The sequence below is a fragment of the Nelumbo nucifera genome, chromosome 1, assembly GCF_055504915.1.
Source record: "Nelumbo nucifera cultivar China Antique chromosome 1, China Antique-T2T, whole genome shotgun sequence".
Classification (NCBI taxonomy): Eukaryota; Viridiplantae; Streptophyta; class Magnoliopsida; order Proteales; family Nelumbonaceae; genus Nelumbo; species Nelumbo nucifera.
Window position 1 is genome coordinate 208,103,160 of NC_142649.1, and position 21,614 is coordinate 208,124,773.

The 21,614-nt window shown below is 40.0% G+C and overlaps 1 protein-coding gene across 4 annotated transcripts in view; it reads right to left on the reverse strand.

Moving 5' to 3' along the window:
* The window catches only part of LOC104610354 (protein SPIRRIG-like), an 82,402-nt gene that overhangs the window by 18,618 nt on the left and 42,170 nt on the right, over positions 1-21,614 (reverse strand). For all 4 annotated transcript variants that reach the window (XR_016081000.1, XM_010276916.3, XM_010276917.3 and 1 more), the window contains exons 10-18: positions 20,023-21,191; positions 18,880-19,588; positions 18,705-18,807; positions 17,484-18,601; positions 15,724-17,374; positions 12,254-15,301; positions 11,516-11,824; positions 10,982-11,288; positions 10,695-10,841 (exon numbers count right to left, since the gene is read on the reverse strand). Coding sequence is in view for 3 of the 4 variants with exons in the window: in XM_010276916.3 (XP_010275218.1) it covers positions 10,695-10,841; positions 10,982-11,288; positions 11,516-11,824; positions 12,254-15,301; positions 15,724-17,374; positions 17,484-18,601; positions 18,705-18,807; positions 18,880-19,588; positions 20,023-21,191 (8,561 nt within the window). In the remaining variant the exon portion in view is untranslated. The remainder of the gene's footprint in view (positions 1-10,694; positions 10,842-10,981; positions 11,289-11,515; positions 11,825-12,253; positions 15,302-15,723; positions 17,375-17,483; positions 18,602-18,704; positions 18,808-18,879; positions 19,589-20,022; positions 21,192-21,614) is intronic.

The following is a 21,614-nucleotide window of genomic DNA, read 5'->3' on the forward strand; positions in this document are numbered from 1 at the left end:
CTTAGAGTTTCTTCAATACATAATTTGTTGACACCTGGTTGACTTGCAATCTGAATTCCTTGTACAGCAGCTAGTAGTTCAGCTCTAGTAGAATGCCCTGATCCCACTGGGCCCGCCTCATTCTTCAAAACCCCTCACCCACACCTGAGTGCCCCGGATTTCCTTGATTGTTTCCATCAAAGTTCAATTTTATGAACCCATCCACAGGTGGAGACCAATTTGCAATACTTCTGGTGCTTCTTGTGGAGCTATTAGCCACTGCCAACCAGTCTCTCCATAAATCATGAAAGGTATAAGAATGAAATGAGTTAAGGGTTATCAACCAATGTATTTCCCTTGTTAAGATGCACTCCTTTAGTTCTGAGAGACTTCTTTCTTTCTCACAGGAAATTCTTCTGTTCCCTTCTTCCCAAATTGTCCATAAGGTGGCTGCTCTAACACTCTTCCACATAATTCTCCCCCTCTTTGTGGGCCAAACAAAAAGAGCCAGCTCAAAAAGTAGGCTTACTTCTGTATGTAGGCTCCATCTGCACCCAAACAAAGAGAAAATCCAACTCCAAATAGCTGCAACCAAAGGACAAGATAGGAATAAGTGAGAGCAAGTCTCCCCACTATCTTTGCACAAAAAGCACCTGTTAGGGGACATACACAAGAAAGGTCTTCTCTCTTGCAGGTTATCCAAAGTATTAATCTTTCCATGAAACACTTCCCAACAAAAAGTAAAATTTCTGGGTGGCAATGGCTTAAACCAAAGTTCCTTAACTAGGAAAACCCTAGGAATAGGGTGGGAGCAAAGGGCCTTAAAAAAGGAGGCACAAGAAAAGGTACCTTTTGGGCTAGGTGACCAAAGCCTTCTATCAGACTTGGAAGGGTCCAAACAAACACTATCAACAAGAAGCAAGAGTTCAGAAACACAAGAAGCCTTAGCATCCCTCAACCCCCTCTTGAAGCTAAAATCCCAAGTCAGAGACAAAGGAAGAATAGATGAGGAGAGCAAGTTGGAAACAACCACTTTCCTAATCAACGAAATGGAATAAAGAAATGGGAAAAGATCCTTTAGAGACTGATTACCCACCCAAACGTCATACCTGACAGTTGAGAAAAAGAGGAAGGATACTATGAATCGCTTTCCAAGGTGTAGCCACAGTAGCTTGACAAGAGACATCAGCATCCCAGCCATTTTACAAAACATCGTGAATACTCACAGCTACCTCATGCCACAACCTATCTCTCTCAAAAGGCCATCCCATAACCACTTTCCTAGCAAAGCAGAGTTCCTAACCCGTAAATTCCCTTTCTTCCTTACTCTAATACACTATCTCCTAGCTGACTAGATGGTCCTTTTTTTACTCCCCTTGTTCCCACAAAAAGTCCCTCATAAGTTTTTCTAGCTTCTTGGCCTACCTTGAGGGAATCCTGCAAACCGATAGGTAGTAAACAAATAGATTGGATAAGGTGGCTATGATCAAGGTAACCCTACCCCCTATGGAAATGTAATTCCTTTTCCACGATGCCAATCTCTTTTCAAAATTATCAACCACTGGATCCCAAAGCCTACTCTCCCTTGGATTTGCTCCTAAAGTACTTCAGCGGCCAAGAAGAAATGGAACAACCTAAGCAACTTACAACAGACTCGATAACCCCATCTTCCAACTTGAGACCCACCTTGCAACTTTTGTCCAAATTAATCTTCAAATTAGAAACGTTTTGAAAATAAACAATTAGATATTTAAGGTTTCTCACCTTTCGTGGGTTGCTTCCTTAACAAAAAATTATGATATCATAAGCACACTACAAGTGGGTCACTAGCACACCATTTCTACCCATCCTCCAACCACTTATTGCCTCAACCCTATTTGGCTTTTGTAATCAACCTGCTGAAGACATCAGCCACGAGTGTGAATAAGAAGGGGGCGAGTGGATCACCTTGTCTAAGGCCTCTACAGGCTGGAAAAAAATCCTTTACTACCCTGTTAACTAAAAGCGAGTAGTCACAAGAACTCAGACATCCATTTATCCACTTGCACCATCTATCTCCAAAACCACAATTGTGGAGCACCTCAAGAAGAAAATCCCAATCCACCAAATCATAGGACTTTTCAATATCCAATTTACATGCAAACCCTTGACGGCCAGACCTCCTCATTTCCTCTACACACCCGTTGGCTATTAAAATCTGGTCAGTTATTTGTCTACACAAAGGCCCCTTGAGGTTGGCTGATGAGAGAGGAGAGGACTTTTCTCTAATTCTAAGGGAAAGAACTTTGGCCCTAATTTTGTAAATGCTAGTCACCAAGCTAGGTCTAAAATCCCTAGGTTGACAAGCCCCTGATTTTTTAGGAATTAGGGCTATGAAAGTTGCAGCAACTCCGCGACTGATTATATGCTTGTCCTCAAACTCTCTAAAAACCACAACAGGATCTTATTTCATTATATCCAAACAATCCTAATAAAACACCATAGTTGAACCATCTGGGCCTGTTGAACCATCCGGGCCTGGGGCCTTTGATCCATCCATTAAGAAAACTCCCTGTTCTATTTCATCTTCTTTGAAATTCCTTTCTAACCAACATAGGTTATCTTGAGTCAATAGTGGCCAATTCACACCTTCCACGCTCAACCTAGAACTCAAAGGCCTTCTAAAAATTGACTTAAAATGCTCCACAAAAGTCCTTGCTATTTCATCCTGAGAGAGGATTTCCTGCCCATTGACCTTTAATTTATTCATTGAGTTTTTCCTTCTTTTCTCATTTGCAATAGCATGAAAAAATTTGGTGTTCCCATCACCTTCCTTAATCCATTTGTGTCTTGACTTTTGTCTCCAAGATATTTCCTCTCTATAGAGAACCTCATCTAGCTCTTTCTTCAACTTCCATCTCAGCTCCCTTTCTTGTTCATTAATGAGCCTTAAATATTCCTTCTCATTCAAAGCCTCGATCCAAGAAAACAGGGAAGATTTTTGCTCCTCTATCTACCCAAAATGGATCCTATTCAACTCTTTGATTTTGGAACAGAGTCTTTCAGTTTTTTATAAAATGACTCATTTCCACTTTATCCTTGTTAGCTCCTCATTCCTTGATCTTGCGAACAAAATCAGAATGAATCAACCAGATATTCTCATATCTGAAGGGTCTACGTCTGCTGCTTAGGGGTTTCGGGCCTAACTTAATTGGGTAGTGGTCAGAGGTTAACCTAATCAAGGCTCTAGCAACTAAACCCCCCAAATGAGTCTCATGACCTTCATTGAAAAGGAACCTATCCAACTTTGAACAGATTGGATGTTCCTGAAAGTTGCACCAAGTGAAGTTGGCCTACAACAAGGGGATTTCCTTTAAATGGCAGATATTAATGAATTCATTGAATCTCCACATAGTGGTTGTTATAGAATGAGTACGGTTATTTGACTCATTACAAAATCTGATCACATTAAAATCTCCTCCCAAACAGTTCTTCCCGCATCTCATTTCTTTCTCTGCAACTCTTAGGTCTGTACACATTAGTTAGAACCCAAGTGAATCCATCCTCACAATTTTTGAGCTTTAAGGAAACTGAAAAACTACCTATTAGCTCTTCCACTGGTTCTACCGCATCATCCCTCCAAAGAGTAACCAAGCCCCCCGAGGCACCCCAAGAGGGAGGCAAGGTCCAATTCACTCCTCTAGCTCTCCACACACTTCTAACCCATCTCCTTTCTAACTTTGCTAGCTTAGTTTCCTACAGCATCACTATGCCTGGCCTTTCTCTTCTGAGTAAATCCTTGATAATCCTTCTCTTCCTAGCACTTCCTAGACCCCTCACATTTCAGCTGATTATTTTCATTATTACCAGTCAAGTAAATGACCCACATGTAATTCCTCCAACCCTACTTCTTTAGAGCCTTCTTCCTCTCCCCCCCCCACCCCGCACTGAATTCAAGGTCTCCTTCAATGCTAGAGATTAATCTTTCCACTACTGATTTTTTTTCTCTTTCTCTCCTTTTCCACATTCCTTTTTACAGTCCCACTGACTACTGCTTCTTCATCAGTGTTGGGACAGCCCCTTAGAGGTTTACCTGGGATAAGGTCAGTCAAATTGGTATCTAAATCTACTCCTTTCTCTATTCCCCAATCTGTAGACTGACAGATTTCCTCCTATTTATACTCCTCTATAAGAGTACAGATACGCTCCCAAATGTATTCAAGCTCCTCCTCTTGTTTCCTTTTAAGAATTCTGACCTCCTCCTTATCACAACTTATAGACACCTCCCTTTCCTCTGTTATTCTCAACTGGGAAGTTGGAGTCTCTGTAACAGGCACAACACACCCATTAGTACAAAAACCGGAAAGGACAAACTTACCTGGGACATGAAGGGAAGGACCAACAACAGGGGGATGAGGCTTATAACCAGGAAGAGGGTCTGAAAACCCACCCACACTTTGCTCTTGCAAGGAAGGAGATTCATGAAGATGAGATCCTTTGTCGTCCCTGACAATTAATGCATCTTTTAGAGGACTTTCCTTTTCTGATGCTTCAGTAAAAAACTTCATAGGTTTAACCTGCCCCTCCTGGAGATGTTGCATCCTTAGATGGATACTCTTTGCCAGTCGAGAGATCCCCTGTACAACATTCATAGAGCCTACCCTCTGATCCAGGCTTTTGTCCACCTCGCAGAGATCTCGAGCAATCACATCTTATTCCAAGAACAAGAACTCAATGCAGAAGCTTTCCTCACTATCGATGAAGTTCTTGGAGGCCGGTAGGTCAACGGTACCAAACTACCAATACTTGTTGTATCTTCTGTATTTGAATCTGAATCACTAATCTCTTTCTCCTCCCTCCAATTCTCCAACCCTACTCTTTTCTAGATCACTACGCCTAACACATCTTGGGTTACGTCTGACCTAAGATAAACGCCGCAATCCCGACGTTGGAACCCATTGAAATGAGCTTCTACTTAAAGCGGAGTTCAAGTCTTCTACCGCATGACGAGGAAGCTTCGAAGAGGACTTGGGTTAACTTGAACCACTTTAGCAATCATCCCCTCTGGCCCAACTAAAAGCTGAGGCCCATCCAAATCATGTTGAGCTCTCACGTGACCATTTAAGGGTGCCACTTCCCCGGTTTGACCTGCCGGTTTAAACCTTTCCTTTCTTAAACCAAACCCTTCCTTCAAAGCCAAAGAATGGTTCCAAGAATTCAAACTGCTGGACTTGGCACCATCTCCAACTACCTAAGCAAAGGTTCTGCCAGCCTCCAGAGTTTTACCTTGTTCTTCACATTTTGGACTTTCCATTTTCTCCAATTCTTCCATGGCCTTTCCATTTTGTCTGTCCAAAAGTGAGAAACTTCTGATATCACCTGCTGAATCCAATCTCAGCTTGCCACGTAACACCTTATCTTGTACCCATTCATCTTCCTCCTTACGAGCCTCCTTCCACAGAGCAGCTTCTATGAATGAGGCTAACCAGACTGGTACGAATATACCTCCCAATTTGATATCCAATCTCCTTGGAATGTCCTCCGGTCCAACTCTCCCAAAACAGGATAGCTTCTGATCGTAGATCTCCCCAGAAATACCTTCCAAACGAGCTCCACACAGTTCTGCAATAGTGGCTGCTACTTCATAGTTCCAGATATGGAAAAGCAGCCCTATTAAGTGCACCACTACCTCATCTACTACATGAAACTCCTTGGAGTTGGAACTCGGAGAACACTTAGAAATTGTGAAGGTCCCCAGAACATCATGAAAGCAGACAGCTTCTACTTGTGCTGAGTTTTTTAGAAGATCTAAAACAGCTTTGCAACTGCTAAAGGGGGTGAGGATGAAAGTGTCTCTTAACTTCAACTTTACCATCAAGAACTCAGCAACCTTCCTCCAGTCAGTGACAAGGTTGTTTGCTTCAACCACTAATTTACCTGTCCACTTTCCTCCTCCCAAGTTCACAGCCAAGGAAGACTAATCTTTATTGTGTGCCAACACCAAGAAATCCCAGTTTGAAGGTTGTGCACTGCCTTCAGGAGCAGTATAACCAACCTCTTCTACTGGAACCTCTGTTGTTTTAATACTCCGTTGATCCAAAATGTTCATAAGCACACCAGCTACTGCTTACATCCTTGACCCTTTCTTCCCTCAGGGAAACCTACCAGTTGCTTCCTTCCCTTTGTAAAGTATTCCGAGAATGCAATAAAACATCCTTTGGCATTCTTCCTACATTCGACCACGTATCTTCTCCCTAATTCTTCCAGTCTATCCTTCCAGTAACTAGGGGTACTCACGGTTCGGTTAACCGAACCATAATGTTTTTTTTTTTTTTTTAAACCGAACCAGTCCTACCATTTTTCCCATATCCCCAAACCAAAACCGAACCGATACTACCTGTTAACCAGTTGGTTGGTTTTGGTTTCTAACCAGTTCAGTTCTTCGGTTTTTTGGTTTTTTATTTTATAACATATATTATAAATGTATATAATATTATATTATAAATAATAAATGACATATAGTATATTATAAATATGTATATTTATATTATAAATGTTATAAATATATATAATATATGTATACATTTATATATAATACATATATATTAAGGTATAATATATAGATAATATGTGAAATATATATATATATATATATAATATACATATAAATACATATATTGGTCCGGTTCAGTTCGATTCGGTTCACCCCTACCAATAAGTCTGCTTGCCCTTGGAAGCTGCCTTAGACACAAACGTAGTGAGCCATTTTACTGTCTCTATACCAGTGTTTTAAAAGGTGTGGGAGGCATCTCCAGGTGAGGCGCTCCCAAAACGCCCTGAGGCGTATGCCAGAGGCGCTGACACCTCTGAGGTGTACACCTCAAGTGCAAGAGGCGTACGCCTCTTGCGTTTTTTTCATGAGGCGTGCTAGAGACGTACACCTCATGCGCCTCATGCACATCTGATATAAAAAGACAGAAAAAAAAGAAAAAAGAAAAAAAAAAGGAAAGGAAAAGAAAGGGAAGGGAAAGAAAAAGAAAGAGAAGAAAAAAAAAAGAAAAAAGGAAAGGAAAGGTAAGGTAAGGGAAGAAAAGATAAGGGGAAAGAAAGTGGTTTGCCCCTTGCCCCCTTCCTCTTAATATAAAAGATTTTTATTAAAAAATAAAGAAAAAAATGAGATCCCCCCTTCCTCTTCATCCTCCTCCTAACCCCCCTCCTCCTCTTAAGGAGGCTTATGCCTCCTTGTGTTCGGGAGGCTTACACCTCTTGCGGTTTGAACTACGCCTCACGCCTCTAGGTAGTGGAATGCCTCGCATCCCGCCTCCGCGTTTTAAAACATTGCTCTATACCTTCTACCATGACTGTTGCCTTCTTAGCATCCCTTACCTTCACACTACAAGAGCCTTTAATCCTTATTTCATTGAACAGAAGATCTGTTGCTTCTATCTTCAATTTTTTTCTCCATCTCTTAGTCTCCTCGAAGCCTTCTTCCATCTCTTAGTCTCACTCCAGTGGTCTTTCCAGGGCTGTTTACTATCTCTCATTAACTAGACAGCAGTTGTTTTGGGGAACTATTGTAACCTTGGTTGAGGTTAGCTAATATCTTATTGGGGGGACTGAAACCAATCTGTATTCAGTTTTCACCAATTAATATAATTAATAAGATTTATTTTGCTGATAAAAAAAAGTTTGTCCAACATTGATTAAGTGCCTCAGACTCGTTGTCCCTTAACCCCTTCTAAACTCGAAGTCCCAATTTACCCCTAAGGGAGAGAAGGTAACAAATTTCGAGACAGGCTACTTTTTAAGTTAGAGAATGAGTAAAGGCTAGGAAAAGCAAACTAAAGGGGGGTTTCATCCCAGAACAATACTTGAGTCCCACATCCACATAATATCTAGTGAACTTAATAGAAGTTGGGTATACCACTGTATTGATTTCCAAGGAGAGAATGACGTTGAAGAAGAGGCTAATTTTGCATCCCATCTATTATTCAACGTCCCGTGAATGCTTGCAATTACCTTATGCCAAAGCCTATCACTCTCCAAAGGAAACCCCCATAACCATTTCCCTAACAGTGTTGTATTCCTGCAAATTAGATTGTCTATTCCAAGCCCACCCTGTGCCTTGGGTTTGCAAATTTGCTCCCACATCACCAAATGGTCCCTCTTCTCATCCCGTGGTTCCCAAAGGAAATCCCTCATGATCTTCTCTAGTTGACCCGCAACTCTAGCTGGAATCCTAAAGGTGGAAAGGTAGTAAATAGGTAGGTTAGCTAAAGTTGCCTCAATTAAAGTTATTCTTCCACCCACTAAGATGTAACTTCTTATCCAGAGTGCTAGTCCTTTAGTATATCTCTCTACTATTGGTTTCCAAAAATCTTCTATTCTCGGGTTTCCCCCTAACGGAAGACCAAGATAATCCAAAGGCCAATTCCTCACCTCCAAAAATCCAGAGTGCAATGAGTTCCTTTAAATTCCTTAAGTCATTTTTATTGCCTCCTTCACACAACAAGATTATATCATATGCAAACTGCAAAAGGGTGACTATCACCTCTCCATTTATCAAAATTGAATAATGAACTAAACTTAAACACCCTCTGACCCACATCCTCCACCTGTCACCGAACTCAATTTTCGCTAAGATTTCAAGAAAGAAAGACCAATTCACCTGGTCATATGCGTTCTCTAAATCCAATTTGCAAACTAAACCCTTTCCCCTCAATCTCTTCTCTGTTGCACATGCATTTGCCACCAAGATTTGATCAATGATCTATCTCCCTTCGATGAAAGCTCCTTGAAATTGTGAGATCACCAAAGGCAATATCTTTTTAAATCTTCAGACATGACCTTTGCTATTATCTTGTAGAGACTATCCACTAGGCTTATGGGTCTAAAATCCTTAGGTACTTTAGCTACATTTTTCTTGGGGATCAAAGCAATAAAAGTTGAATTTGCTCCTTGAGAGCTTTCCCCTTTATGAAAAAGCTCATTAAAAACTTCCACTAGGCCATCTTTTATGATTTCCTAACATTCTTGATAAAAATCCATGGAGAATCCATTCAGTCTCGAGGCTTTAGATCTTTCCATCAAAAACACTACCTCCTTAATCTCCCCAAGTGTTAACATACTTTCCAGGCTTGCAAAGAGGTCCTCTGACACTCTATCCCAAGCCAAGTCTGGGAGGTTTGAGCTTCGCACCATTGAGGTGGCAAAGCAAGCCTTAAAATGGTCCACAAAAACTTTGATCACCTCCTCCTCCCTTGTTACCCCTTGACCATCCACTTCAATGCTAGCTAATAGATTCTTCCTCCTTCCACTAGCTAGAGAATAAAAGAAAAATTTGTGTTACTATCTCCCTCCTCCAGCCATTTACATCTAGATTTTTGCCTCCAGGAAATTTCCTCTTGTCTCAACAACTTTTCCTGTTCAAACTTTAAATTCTGCCTTTCATCTCTTTCCTCTCACTGATTCTCTAACAGCTTCTTTACCATCCAACTCCACTATCCTTGAAGAGATTGTCTTCTTTGTTTCCTTCACCCTCCTAAATTGTTCTTTGTTCCAAGCCTTAATTTTCTCTTTCAACTTTTTCAAGCATCTAGAGAACCTTAACCCCTTCTTTGTACCACTACCCTTAACTTTTCCCTACCAACTCTTACCTTCTCCACAAAGGTGGGGTCCTCCAATCACATGTTTTCGCATTTGAAGGGTGAGGGACCTTCATAGGAAAAATTCTGAGCTAGGCTAATAGGGAGGCTACTCTAGGCAAGGCTCGAGAGGCTAAACTTTCTCAAATCTTTTCCAATCTACTAAAAAAAGGAATCTATCCAATTTAGAGCAAGTCGAGGACTCCTATAAATTTGACCAGGTGTACTCTACTTGTAGCAGTGGGAGCTCCTCCTTCAACTCAAAGATATCCCTGAAAGCATTTAACTTTCTCGTGCTTGTAGTTATTCTTTGGTTTGTTTTGTTGATTCCTGATGTAAATCTTTCGACATTAAAATCACCTCCCAAATACCAAGGCCCCTCCCATAAACCTTTAATTGCCCCCAACTCTTCCCAAAAAAATCCCTGTCTCTATAGGAATTTGAACCATAAACATGTGTCAAAGCCCACTCTCTGCCATCATTGGATCTCCTAATTTTTATTGAAATGGAAAATTGCCCCACCAGTTCTTCCAAGCATTCCAGTTGTCATGTACCATGGAGTAAGAGATTCTTTGAAAGCTGAATTAGTGGCATTACTGCAAGGCCTAAGAATTGCAAAGCAATTGGGCTTCCAACAATTGGAAGTGGAATGGAACTCAAAGTTAGTCATATCTTGGACAAAGTGCATCGGTCATGTACCTCGGACATTCAGGCATGCTTTCAAGGAAGTTGAAAACCTGACAATGCACTTAAATGCTAATTTCAAATGGGTGAGAAAAACAGGAAATGGGATGGCTCATGCTCAAGCAAAGCAGGGGCCCATGAGATGGTAACTGTTTTGGGCATCTTTGTAAACCTCTTATGAATTTTTGTGTTGTTGGATATTCCAGCATATTTTACTAAATTTAAATTTCAATAATAAAATCTACTTTCCTGATAAAAAAAACAAAATAAAATAAAGTCTTAAAGTAGATGAAAGCATATCCTCCCACTATGATAAATAGTTATCAGAGGATCCATTCAATGTGAGTTGGCTGCTAATCAAATATCAATGCAGAAAAAGGCTTAAACAAAGGAAATTTCAATAACTACCTTTCCCCTCTGTTTATATCCAAAGATAAGATCTATCCAATGATGCAGATTTTCTGAAACATAATCTGATTCCAAAGCTTCCCGGTGCTTCCTGATGAACTCTCTGGCACTACTTTTGGCCCATGGTGGCAACAGAACATCACCAACCTGAGCAAATACCAAATTACAATTTTCAGCAAAATGAAACATGTCAAAATTTTGCAACCAATGGTACCCTTCAACAGTACAGTTCTCAGAAATATCTGTTAGAAGTCAAAATTAACTAAAGATTAGAAGTCAAAATTAACCTTCTCTCCTGATTGTTTCTCCCCCAAATCAAGATTAAACCGGTTTTCCAGGAACTCGGGCATGTAAAAGAATTCTGGAATGAGCTCTTTCACATCTGATGTATTACCCTTCCCTGCTGCACTTGACCATGTATCTCTTACACTATTGAAAAGGCGATCGGCATGGTCAAATTGGCCTCCTTGCAGCTTCTGATTCTCTGTACTGAATGGTGGAAGGCGTAAAAGATAAAATAGTACAATTCCCGCACTAGAATAATGTGAACCATAGTGAAACTTCGGAACATCTGGGTCATCCCAGCTCTCATATCTGATATAACAAGAGAAGACAAAAAAATAAAATAAAATAAGAACATCAGGGTGGTTGCATAGATCTCTTTGCAGGGAAGATGATATTAGCACCATGCCAGTGAAGCAAGTAGCAGATGATCAATTTATTTAACCATATAGAAAATTTGGTCACAGATGAGAAATAAAAAATAAAATCACATAAAAAGAAAAAAAAATGGTAACATGATAGATATATGTTATAGCAACCTTTTCTTAAATTCTTCTTCCCCCTCTGTTGTTTGGCATCCCATTGGCTTGTCAAGCTTACGGAATGTGTTGGGATCATCCAAGTTCAGAGTTTTACTCTCATAGTCTGCAAGAATCCATGGGAACACTGGATACTGAGTAAGATCACTATATCCACGTCCTGCTAGGGTGTTGAGATGCATGAGGTATTGGAAATTGCTAATCTCGCCATTCTGCCACCTCTTTGAGAAGGAATTGGCCATAATCTTGAAAAGACGACTTCCTTCATTCCCTTCTTGTTTCAGTGTTCCTGAAATAGTTGTGTCTAACCTGTTGCATGAATGGATATTATGAATTTGTTATGATCTTGAGTTCCACAATCAAAAGGGTTTGCTAGAAGCAAGTCAAAGAAAGAAGACAATGAACACAGATAAATCAGAATAATTTAAAGTCAGACTCAGAAAGACAAGCTGCATGTGTTACAATCAGTCTACCATACGCTGCTCTATTGAGCATATGTATTGTTTAACATATTTCCCAGAGAAGATGTTGTGGAATGAATAAACTAATATAGAGATAATGTACTCTCATTAAAGAAACAAAAGGCATGGCAGACCTACTATTACATAGAACAAAATATTCTCAGACTTTATAAACCATAAGAACAAAAATATGGACCAAGACAGCATGGCAGTAAAACAAAGAAAAATACAAAAAGAAACAACTGAGCCCTTCAGAAGAGGAGGTTAAGATACATACATGCTATTCCTTGGAAGATTCAAGGAAACCAAATTTTTGAACACTTCCTCTCTCTCCCTTTTATGAAAGACTAGAAGGTCATTACAACCATCCATGCTGAATATCTCCACAGCAACAGGACGCAATTGATAATCTCGTTTCAAAAGCTCATGAACACTATCAAGCTTCCACATGCGCCAAGCATGGGGCAGATTACCACTAGTACAAACTTTCTCCTTCCCCCATGCACCACCATTGTATGCCCATGCCCTTCCCCCAACCCATGCCTTAGAAGTTGAACCCCATGAAGAAGGTGATTTTGACTGGAAATCTGCACCTGTAAAATCCTTCTTTACACCCAAAGCCTGATCTATCACAGAGAGCTCATCTTCAAATTCCTTTTCACATATGCACCCAGAGTCATCAATGTAGAAATTCTCGATAACATACAGACAGAGCTCCCCTATGAGAAATATACCATCATGCTTGTCAAGACCTACAACACGCTCACAATTATATCTGAACCTTATCTTTTCAAGAGGTTCAAGGTAAGGCCTAATTAGATATTCACCATTGTCATGCAATTCTTTATCCAACTTATCATCTGTAACTTTCATCTCGTCAACTTTTGCAGATGAGAAGAGCCTTGGAGAACCTAGGTCAGATTTTCCATAAATGCTTTCAGTCATTGGGATAGAAACAACACTGGACTTGACACCAAACTCAAGTGCAGAGTAAAGACTAGCTTCATTTATACTGCTACCTCGGTCATCATTCAACCCAATGAAACCATATGCAACATCTCCTTCTTTAACACCATCTGTTTCCTTAAAAAATGACTGATCATACTCAGCACCATCAAATAGCTTCCCTTTGGCACCAGTGGATATGTGGTGAAAAAATGAGGCAGAATCAGTTTCATCTAGACCATTCTCAGTCTTCCCCTGAGATAGCTCCACTTCTCCCAATTCAAACTGTGCAGCAAGAACATTCTGAATTATATCAAGTTTTAATTTGCAACGTTCAAGCTTTTTGCGCATCCGGTAAGGCCCTTCAATGGGACAAAGCTGCCATTCAGGTTCTTCAGTTGAGGTATGCATTGGAAATATTCCTCTCTCATGCACTAGTTGTTGGAGATGAGTTTTCCATTCACTCTCAGCATGGAGAATCCAGCCATATTTGTCTTGGCGAACAACTCTCAATTCAGTTGACATTGCATCGCGAACCGATTCAAGAGACTCACGCCGCTCATTTATTTGCTCCCAGCGTTTTATATCTAACTTTGATGCATCCTTTGATCTTCTTGCCATTTCTCTCTTACGATGATCCTCCATGCCTTTTATTCTTACCCCAGGAAACTTTGCTGATCCAACAATATACTGCCCCCACATAATAGCCGCACATTGCTCCAGAACCTTAGTGATCACTTGCTCAGAACTATAGAGCCATTCAAAGAACATGGAGGAAGTTCCAGTCAATAGTTTGTCAAAACCACCACGAAGAACATCAAAATTCTGCCCTTGGTTTGATCTAGATACAAGTAAATCCTCTAATGCAGCCCGACGATGCACCAGCATATATTTAAAAATATCTATTGCCATGTTCTGTGCACTGCGTCTATGGTCACAGAGAAGAGAGATTAAATATATACAAAGACAACAATTTAGATCTGTATCAAGATTGCTAGGGCAGAACACTATTCTCTTATGAGCAACTAATAACTGTAAGACTGTACAGATGTCAACCCTTGACTCCTCTTGTGAAGAAAATGAAGCTAGACTTTTCTTAGGTTTAAGATGCAAGCCTAGAGATGAAAGAAGGTCATCTTCCTTGATGATCATTAAGAAAGATGGCAGGAAACAGTACATTATCATACGATTTGTATTTTTCAGAAGTGCATGGATGTATGTGTCAAGTTGTCTGCTTGTTCTTGTGATGGATAGAAGAACTTTTCCTGGAGCTGCCTCTTCAATTCGACCATCCCTGTTGGCTAGTTGTAACATGGATAATAAGAATTCCAGAATTGCTAGTACACCACGTGGATGAGGAAATGCACCCATGTATACACGATCTACAATCATCCAGCATAATGTATCCAAATTTGCGGTCCACCGACTTCTATCTAGTTTTTTCTCATTTTCCTCGTCATCACGCAAAAGGCGCCTTTCGAGAAAGTTCACCAGTCTACTTAAGCATAGACCCTGGAAAACCAACATAGACTCTGCATCCACATACAAAGGAACAGTTTCCAAAATGCTCTCAATGAATTGTGTTGCTTTTATTTGCTCCAACACAATATCAGCAAGAACTTCAGCCATGAAATCTAAAATGGCAGTAGCTCCAGCAGAACATGGTCCACCACCATAACCAGATTCATCCATTTCAAGTAAAAGCCTTGGATTAACAGCTAAAACAGTGTAGGCAGCAGATGACAATTGAGAGCTTGACTTTAAATCTTGAGATGCATCAAATTCATTGATGGGCATAGAAGACACAATGGATGGAGTAGCAACTGGTTGAGCTTTTACTTCACTATTGCTAGTGCTTCCAAGCCAAGATGTCAGAGCAACCACTGTGGATGGTGATGAAGAGGGCAAGAATGAAACTCTAGGATTAGACTTCTCAGATAAAGTGGGAGAATCAGGGACAGAAAGTGAATATGTTGGATGAACAGAACCAGACATCCCATTAATATTGGGGAAATTAAACTCCTTATTGCCTGAAGTGACTAAAGATATCTGATCAAGACTTTCAACATCAAAATTCTGCACAGCCTCACCATCTTCTTCCAGAAGGGGTTTGCTTGATTCCTCGTGAGGTAAAGCTTCCTTTTCATCTACCTTATCACTGACCAAATAACTTTGAGGCCCAGGCACATCTTCAGAACCTCTGGATTGCTGTCCCTGAGGAAAATTACCAACACTTATGGATGTTTTGGCCGATTGTTCCTGTTCATGAGGCAAGCTGGAGATTGTATTCCGAGAACTGTGGGTTTCATCAGAACCATTCAAGTTTTTCTCCTCTGTTCCTACTGAGAGGTCTTTTGCCATCTTCACTGCACAAGCAGCCCTGCAAGGCATGGATATCTATTCAGAAATACAAGCAACTGGAAACTGCAAAAAACTAAACCTTGAGAGTAAAGTGATATCTTTGATAATAGCTGGAAGTGGCTGAACTGAAAAGCTTGTTGCTTTGTCTTTTATTGAATAAGTTTTCAAGGAGGTTGTGGGCTCCTTAATGGGTGAAGCTGAAGTTGGGTGGATCACTAGATCACTACACCCTTAAAAATTTTATTGTTTAATTTTATCACTAAAAGAAAAGGCAATAAGTCTTTCAGTTTAGCAACTTCAGCCATTATAAAATGGCCCCTGAGTGCCCTAACAAATTCTAGAAGAAAGCCATGCTGCATATCTATAAAAATAGGGCATCACAAGATACACCTTATGCAAAAAAAAAAAAAAAAGAAAAGAAAAAAGAAATAAAAGACACACCTTACACAAGAAAAGTACAGATCTGTGCAACCTTCAAGAAATTCTGCTCTTCTACATACAGAAGAAAAAGGGGGGCACATTTTTGCCAGATCAACCATGAATCTTAAGATTGAAGTCGCTGCTGCAGGAGCTGCTACCTCTCCACCCATTAGACGTGCCGCATATGTCTTATGCATCAGAGCTTCACCTTGAAGATCTCCTGACATGTCTGTTGTTCCCTCTACAAGTTCAGCCACAAGGCTAGCACTGACCTGTGAAATATTACCTGTTTGGTGGGCAAGCATTGCATGCATGCTTAACCTATCAAATGTAGATTTTGCCATAGAAATCACAGATTCCAACAGCTCCACAAACTTAAGTTCTACAGAACTTCCATCATTTGGCATAAGGGCATGGAAATCTAACATCCGGACTTCTGGTAATCTTGGATAAACAGGCCTCCCAAATATTAGACAAAAGAGGATGTAGTATATTTCTGGGGAATCATAGAAGCTTGGAAGCACATGTGCCAATCCATTATAACCTGTATTGCTACGATACTTAAGTGAAAATGTAGGAGAAGCAAGACAAACACCAAGAAGAGTCATGATCCATCTCATACTGGTTGGATGAACAGCTTCATCAAGAAAATAAAAGATCAACTTGGAGGAAACAATCTTATGCCACTGCTCAGCCAAATCTTCAGAATTTATAGTCACTTGTAAATCAATAAGCATCTCCAGTAACATATTCCGTACAATAACATGCTTCCCCATTGGCTCTCGAACAATTTGTTGTTGTGGTCTTAGTTCAGGGGGATCAAATGTCATAATCACAAACTTCACAACATATTCCAGTTCAGAGGCTAAAAAGCCATCCTCTAAAATGACTCCAAGCAATACAACCAATTTTTCCAAAACAGGAACTTCCACATCGCCCCTTTGCAAAGTTACTAGTAAATGTTGGACAAGGTTGATTCGGCGCAAGACTGTAAGATTATGATTTCTGTACCAATGCATGGATACCAAATGTTCAAAAAATCCAATTAGGGCAATTTGAATTGGAATTGAGGCCATCACCCACAAAGTCCAATCCAATAAGACATGCTCAACCATATCTGTATTTGACAGAACAATACAGTTTGATGTTTCTGTAGGCATATCAGCATTTTCAAGCTCTGAAATGTGGCTAAATGAATAATCTTTCTGCCCAGAAAAATCATCCAAATCTACATGAGATCCAAATGAGGAAATTTCATCAGAAAACTTTAACAAAGTAAGGTCATCATAGACAACATCCTGATTAGCTCCAATAGGAGAGGCAACAGGTTGATTGCCTTGCAACTTCTGTGGTTCAGAGAATGAAGCCTCACAAGCAGCAATCTGAAAAAAGATCTCAAGACACTGCATGTCAAACAATGACAACCTACGGCGTAGAAAGAGAGCAAGTAAGTGATATCCTCTGTAGGCTTGCATGTCTCTCACATTCTGAGGATTCTGACGAAGTGCACAGTCAAGTAGTTTCAGGGACATGTGTAACATGTCCCTGGTTTCAGCAGCTTCAACAAGAGCCAGGACAACAGCCATCCCCCCAACTGTGCGGATGCTATCACCAATCACGCATTGCCTACATATGTAAATATCCCCATGAAGACGACCAAAGCGTGGTATACCTGAAAATTACAAAACAAGGAACTTTAAATAAAAACTTGGCACATTTTCCTGAAAGAAAGATCAAATTACAAATAAGTTTGTTGCCAAAGTTGAGGCCTAATAGCATACCCCCAATAGGAGAAGCAGCAGCTGACAATGGATCAACTAAATTGAGAATAGAAAGAGTCCCGGTGGCTCGAAAAGCTTCTGAGGATGTTCCATCGAATGCAAATATAAGCTTCTTTCCAGAAAGCTGTAATGAAAGGTTTCCAAGTCTCTCTAAGTCCCAAACAATCCCACTACCATCAGACTTAGGGTTCCCTTGTTTAGCACCATTGTCAAGTTTTTGAATGTTTGATGTCATAGGTAACTCAGCATCCAATGAATCCAAGATAGCCATGCTACCCCCACCACAAGCATGGTTAGGAACAAATTGTAAAAGATCTGTATCTTGGAAGAGTCCTCTATATCCTCTACCAAGAACATACATTAAGCAAATACTACCTGATGTCAGAACCTCATCAAAAAGATAACAGCAGCGGAGTCTCCATGACAATTCACTAACTTTTGCACAAGTAACTGGTGTCCCAATTGTTACCTGCAATGATTTCCCAGATGGGGATGGTGAATACCCTAATTTTCCTGCATGTCTCAGTTTTCCATTGATATACACATATGCTACACTAGCTTGGAAAAGTCCAGCTAAAGCTTTGGGTTTACTATGGACAACAGCAAGGTGATGCCACCTGCCTTCCTCCAATTCCAATCCAGAAAAAGACAAGGAACAGGAGCTGCTGGTAGCAAGAGTTAAAACACCATCATCCTGAAGATAAAATTCTGCATAGAATGTGTTGCTATCATCCACTGCACCAACAGAAAAGATCCGGAGAATATGGCATCCCAGTTGCTGCCCATTAGAGGTACTTTGCTTTTTAGAAGAACCAGTTGGCAAAGGATTTTCTGGATCCTTTGTCTGTAATTTGAAGAAATTTCGATACTGAAACCAACAGACAAATGAATAACCAGCAGCAGGAGGCCATGTTCTTTCTCCCAAAGATACTTGAACAGAAGCATGTCCAATCTTGCTCATGTTCATCTCTAAAAATGGTGCTAGAGAAACATTTTCAGAGGCCATATCTTCCATTTGAACTAACTTCTCCATCATTTCAACAAGAATATTACCCGAATTTATCAGCCTCATTTGCAGAATATATCTAACAAGTACTCGGAGCTCTGATGAAGACAACCTATTACAAGAAGGATATTCAGTTTTAAATTTTGTAGCCATAAATTCATCATTCTAAAATAGATTATGCAAAATATACCAGTTACATCGAGCAAGGTAACTACCTGTATGCCCCAAGAACTCCCACAATCTGCAAAGCATGGGTAAGCAATGGGGATGACCCCATAAGAAATGGTCTCACTGTCTCCAGAAGAAGTCCCACACAACCTACATGAAAAAAATGAGAACAGAATTTACAAACTAAGCAAAGTAAAATAGAAAAACAAACACCATACTCACCCACAGAAGTTAGAGTTTCCTGATTAAATGGCCCAGCATGAGCAAGCTTCTCGATGAAGCTTAGAACTTCTAGCTGTGCCTTTGGGGTAAACAGTAACAAAGACCTAATCAGCACTCCTATGGCACCAGCATTATAGACTCGTTCCCTCTGAGGATTAAGAAAACAAGGTGAAGCACTAAAAAGAAAACTAGCTGACCCAGATTCAATCATATCAGATGATGGAGCAACCTCTGGCATTAAGCCAGAGAATGGTGGAAGCACAATCTCTAGAGCAAGTTCCAGCAGCAACTGGATGATCTGGTTTTCATAATCCACACAGAGCAAACCAGATTCAGACAGAAGATCAATTAAGGTTGGAGACGATATAACTGTATGTAGCCTTGTCCTGTTGATGGCATTGCCACACACTCCAGCTGTCACAGCCCGCAATAGAAATGTAAACACCTTCATGTGAACAAGTAAAGATGATTGGCCATCCATCTGTTCACCTTCACTCTGGAAACTATGGAGTATTGTTAGTAGAAGAGAAAATCCAATGGCTTCACCAAAGACCCTCTGAGCAGAATTGTTTACTCCTAAAATGCGCCATAACGCTCCCAAAGTATCACATCTTGCATTATTTTGAAGCTTAAACTGGGATCCAGAAACAGTTGTCACCATTCCACTTTTTAATACTTCAACCAGCAAACCCAATTCTTCTGGATGAGCCTGGTAAAATGAAAATAGATTGATTATTGACAGAAAATGGTTTAGCAAAAAAAAAAATAAAACTTTAATTTGAGGGGAGTGGAATTTGATGCCAGGTTAGTGGGAACTGCATCCACTGACTTTACCAGCTGAAGCGACTGGAACCTTCAATTTTTTAGATACTCTTCATATTGTTAATGGTGATGTATAGTGGATTTTCTCATCAAAAAATTTGGATCATACACATACACTTTTATATAAACGCAGATGTACATGTATATATGCATATATGCATGACTTCTGCAAAAAGATAAAAAGCTCATCTTTGAAAACTAGCAGTCAGACTCATAGGGCCATAGGCTTGAATAAGACGAGATGAGAATGCAAAAACTCAATGAACATAATTTATCTGATTAAAGTTATGGAGTTGCAATCAGTGTAACATGATAACAAACCTGCTTAACATCTTCAGTAATCAAACAGGATAGTATCCGAAGAACCCCTGGACGGTGAATATCAGAAATTAAAAATGGGAGAACAATGTTCACACCATTAGATGATCGGAATGATGATTGATTGGCTTCAGAGTTCTTCAATAATGAGACCATACAATCCCAAGCAACAGCTATCGTATCCACAGTTTCAAAAAGGGGGATCTTCCCTGATCTGGATTCAATTAGTTTGGGAGAGGAAATGATAGTATCCTTATTGTCCATGTGCTTCTTGAAGTTGCTTGAATTCTCCAGTTTATTAGGGCTTCCATTATTCTGATCTGAGCCAGAAAAAAAATTGTATTGCTTCAAGCCGTCTATAAGAACTTCCAAAACACCAACTTCTCGCAGAATTTTCTTGTATTGTTGATCAAATGACAAAAGTTTCACAAAGAAAGAAAGAATTGTGTGCTTTAATTCAGATGATGTTGGCTGCTGCAATAAGCAGCAAAGTGAAAGCAGTTCTTGTTCAGGAACACAATTCACAACAGTTACAGCATATTCTAGAATTTTCAAAATTATCTCTTGCAATGATGAAGGAAAGCTTGCCATGTTTAGGATGAAAAGAGGCACTGTACGTAACTGCTGGCACAACTTGTAGTTCTCAAGGTGACTAGAAAATATTTTAAACATTCTATTCAAAACCTCTGCTTGCAGTGCTACATTATCTGATTTGAGGAAAATATCCTGCAACATTTGAATTGCTTCGAGATCTTTTACTTTTGCATTGCCCTTTTCCCAAGTTTCTTCACCATTCCCATCAGAAGATAATGTATTTCTTCCATGGCCACCTGCCTTGCTATGGGAATATTTAGAGCCTTTTCCTCCAACTGATCCAGTTGGTTCAGTCGGACCAGTTTGTGCTAAATTAACAAGAACATCAAGCAACCTGGAAAGTGATGGAGAAATTTGTAGAGATGAAGGATCCCTAGATTTGTTTTTTGAATCTTGAGTTCCTACACTGTAAGATATATTACCATCTGAAGCAGAATTTTCCTCGGAAGAAAACTTGGAATAATTAGATACAGTTTCCTGATTTTTATGCAAGTTTGAAAGACTTAAAGCAAACTGAACAAGAATCTGGTAGCCATGAGCATTATGAATATCCTCTCTGAGCCTGATACCACCAGCCTCTGCAAAAGACAAAACAAATGTTGCCAAGTTAGTACTAGTCCATGGCTGTACAACTACTAAAAAGCAATGCGATTAACAAGATGTTGCAGCACTCACTAAGTACTTTATATCAACATAAAAATTACAAAAATCAGATGGACATCAAACCAGAAGGGGCCATAGTCCAAGATTAATCAGTTGAACTGCAGTTCACTGGTTCAACTGTGACTAATTAAAGATCAAGAGAAAGGAAAGGTAGAAAAATATATAAACAAGTCGAACTATTCATGGTGGAACCTCATTTTTACCAAGGTTATCAGATTTAAGGTAGAATCTGGGTAGTCCATATTTTGGACCAGAAATGCCACCAGATCTGGTTCCACAGTTCAACCAGCATTCCAGTCAGGTTTTCAAAATATTGATCAACAGACAAATACATGGCA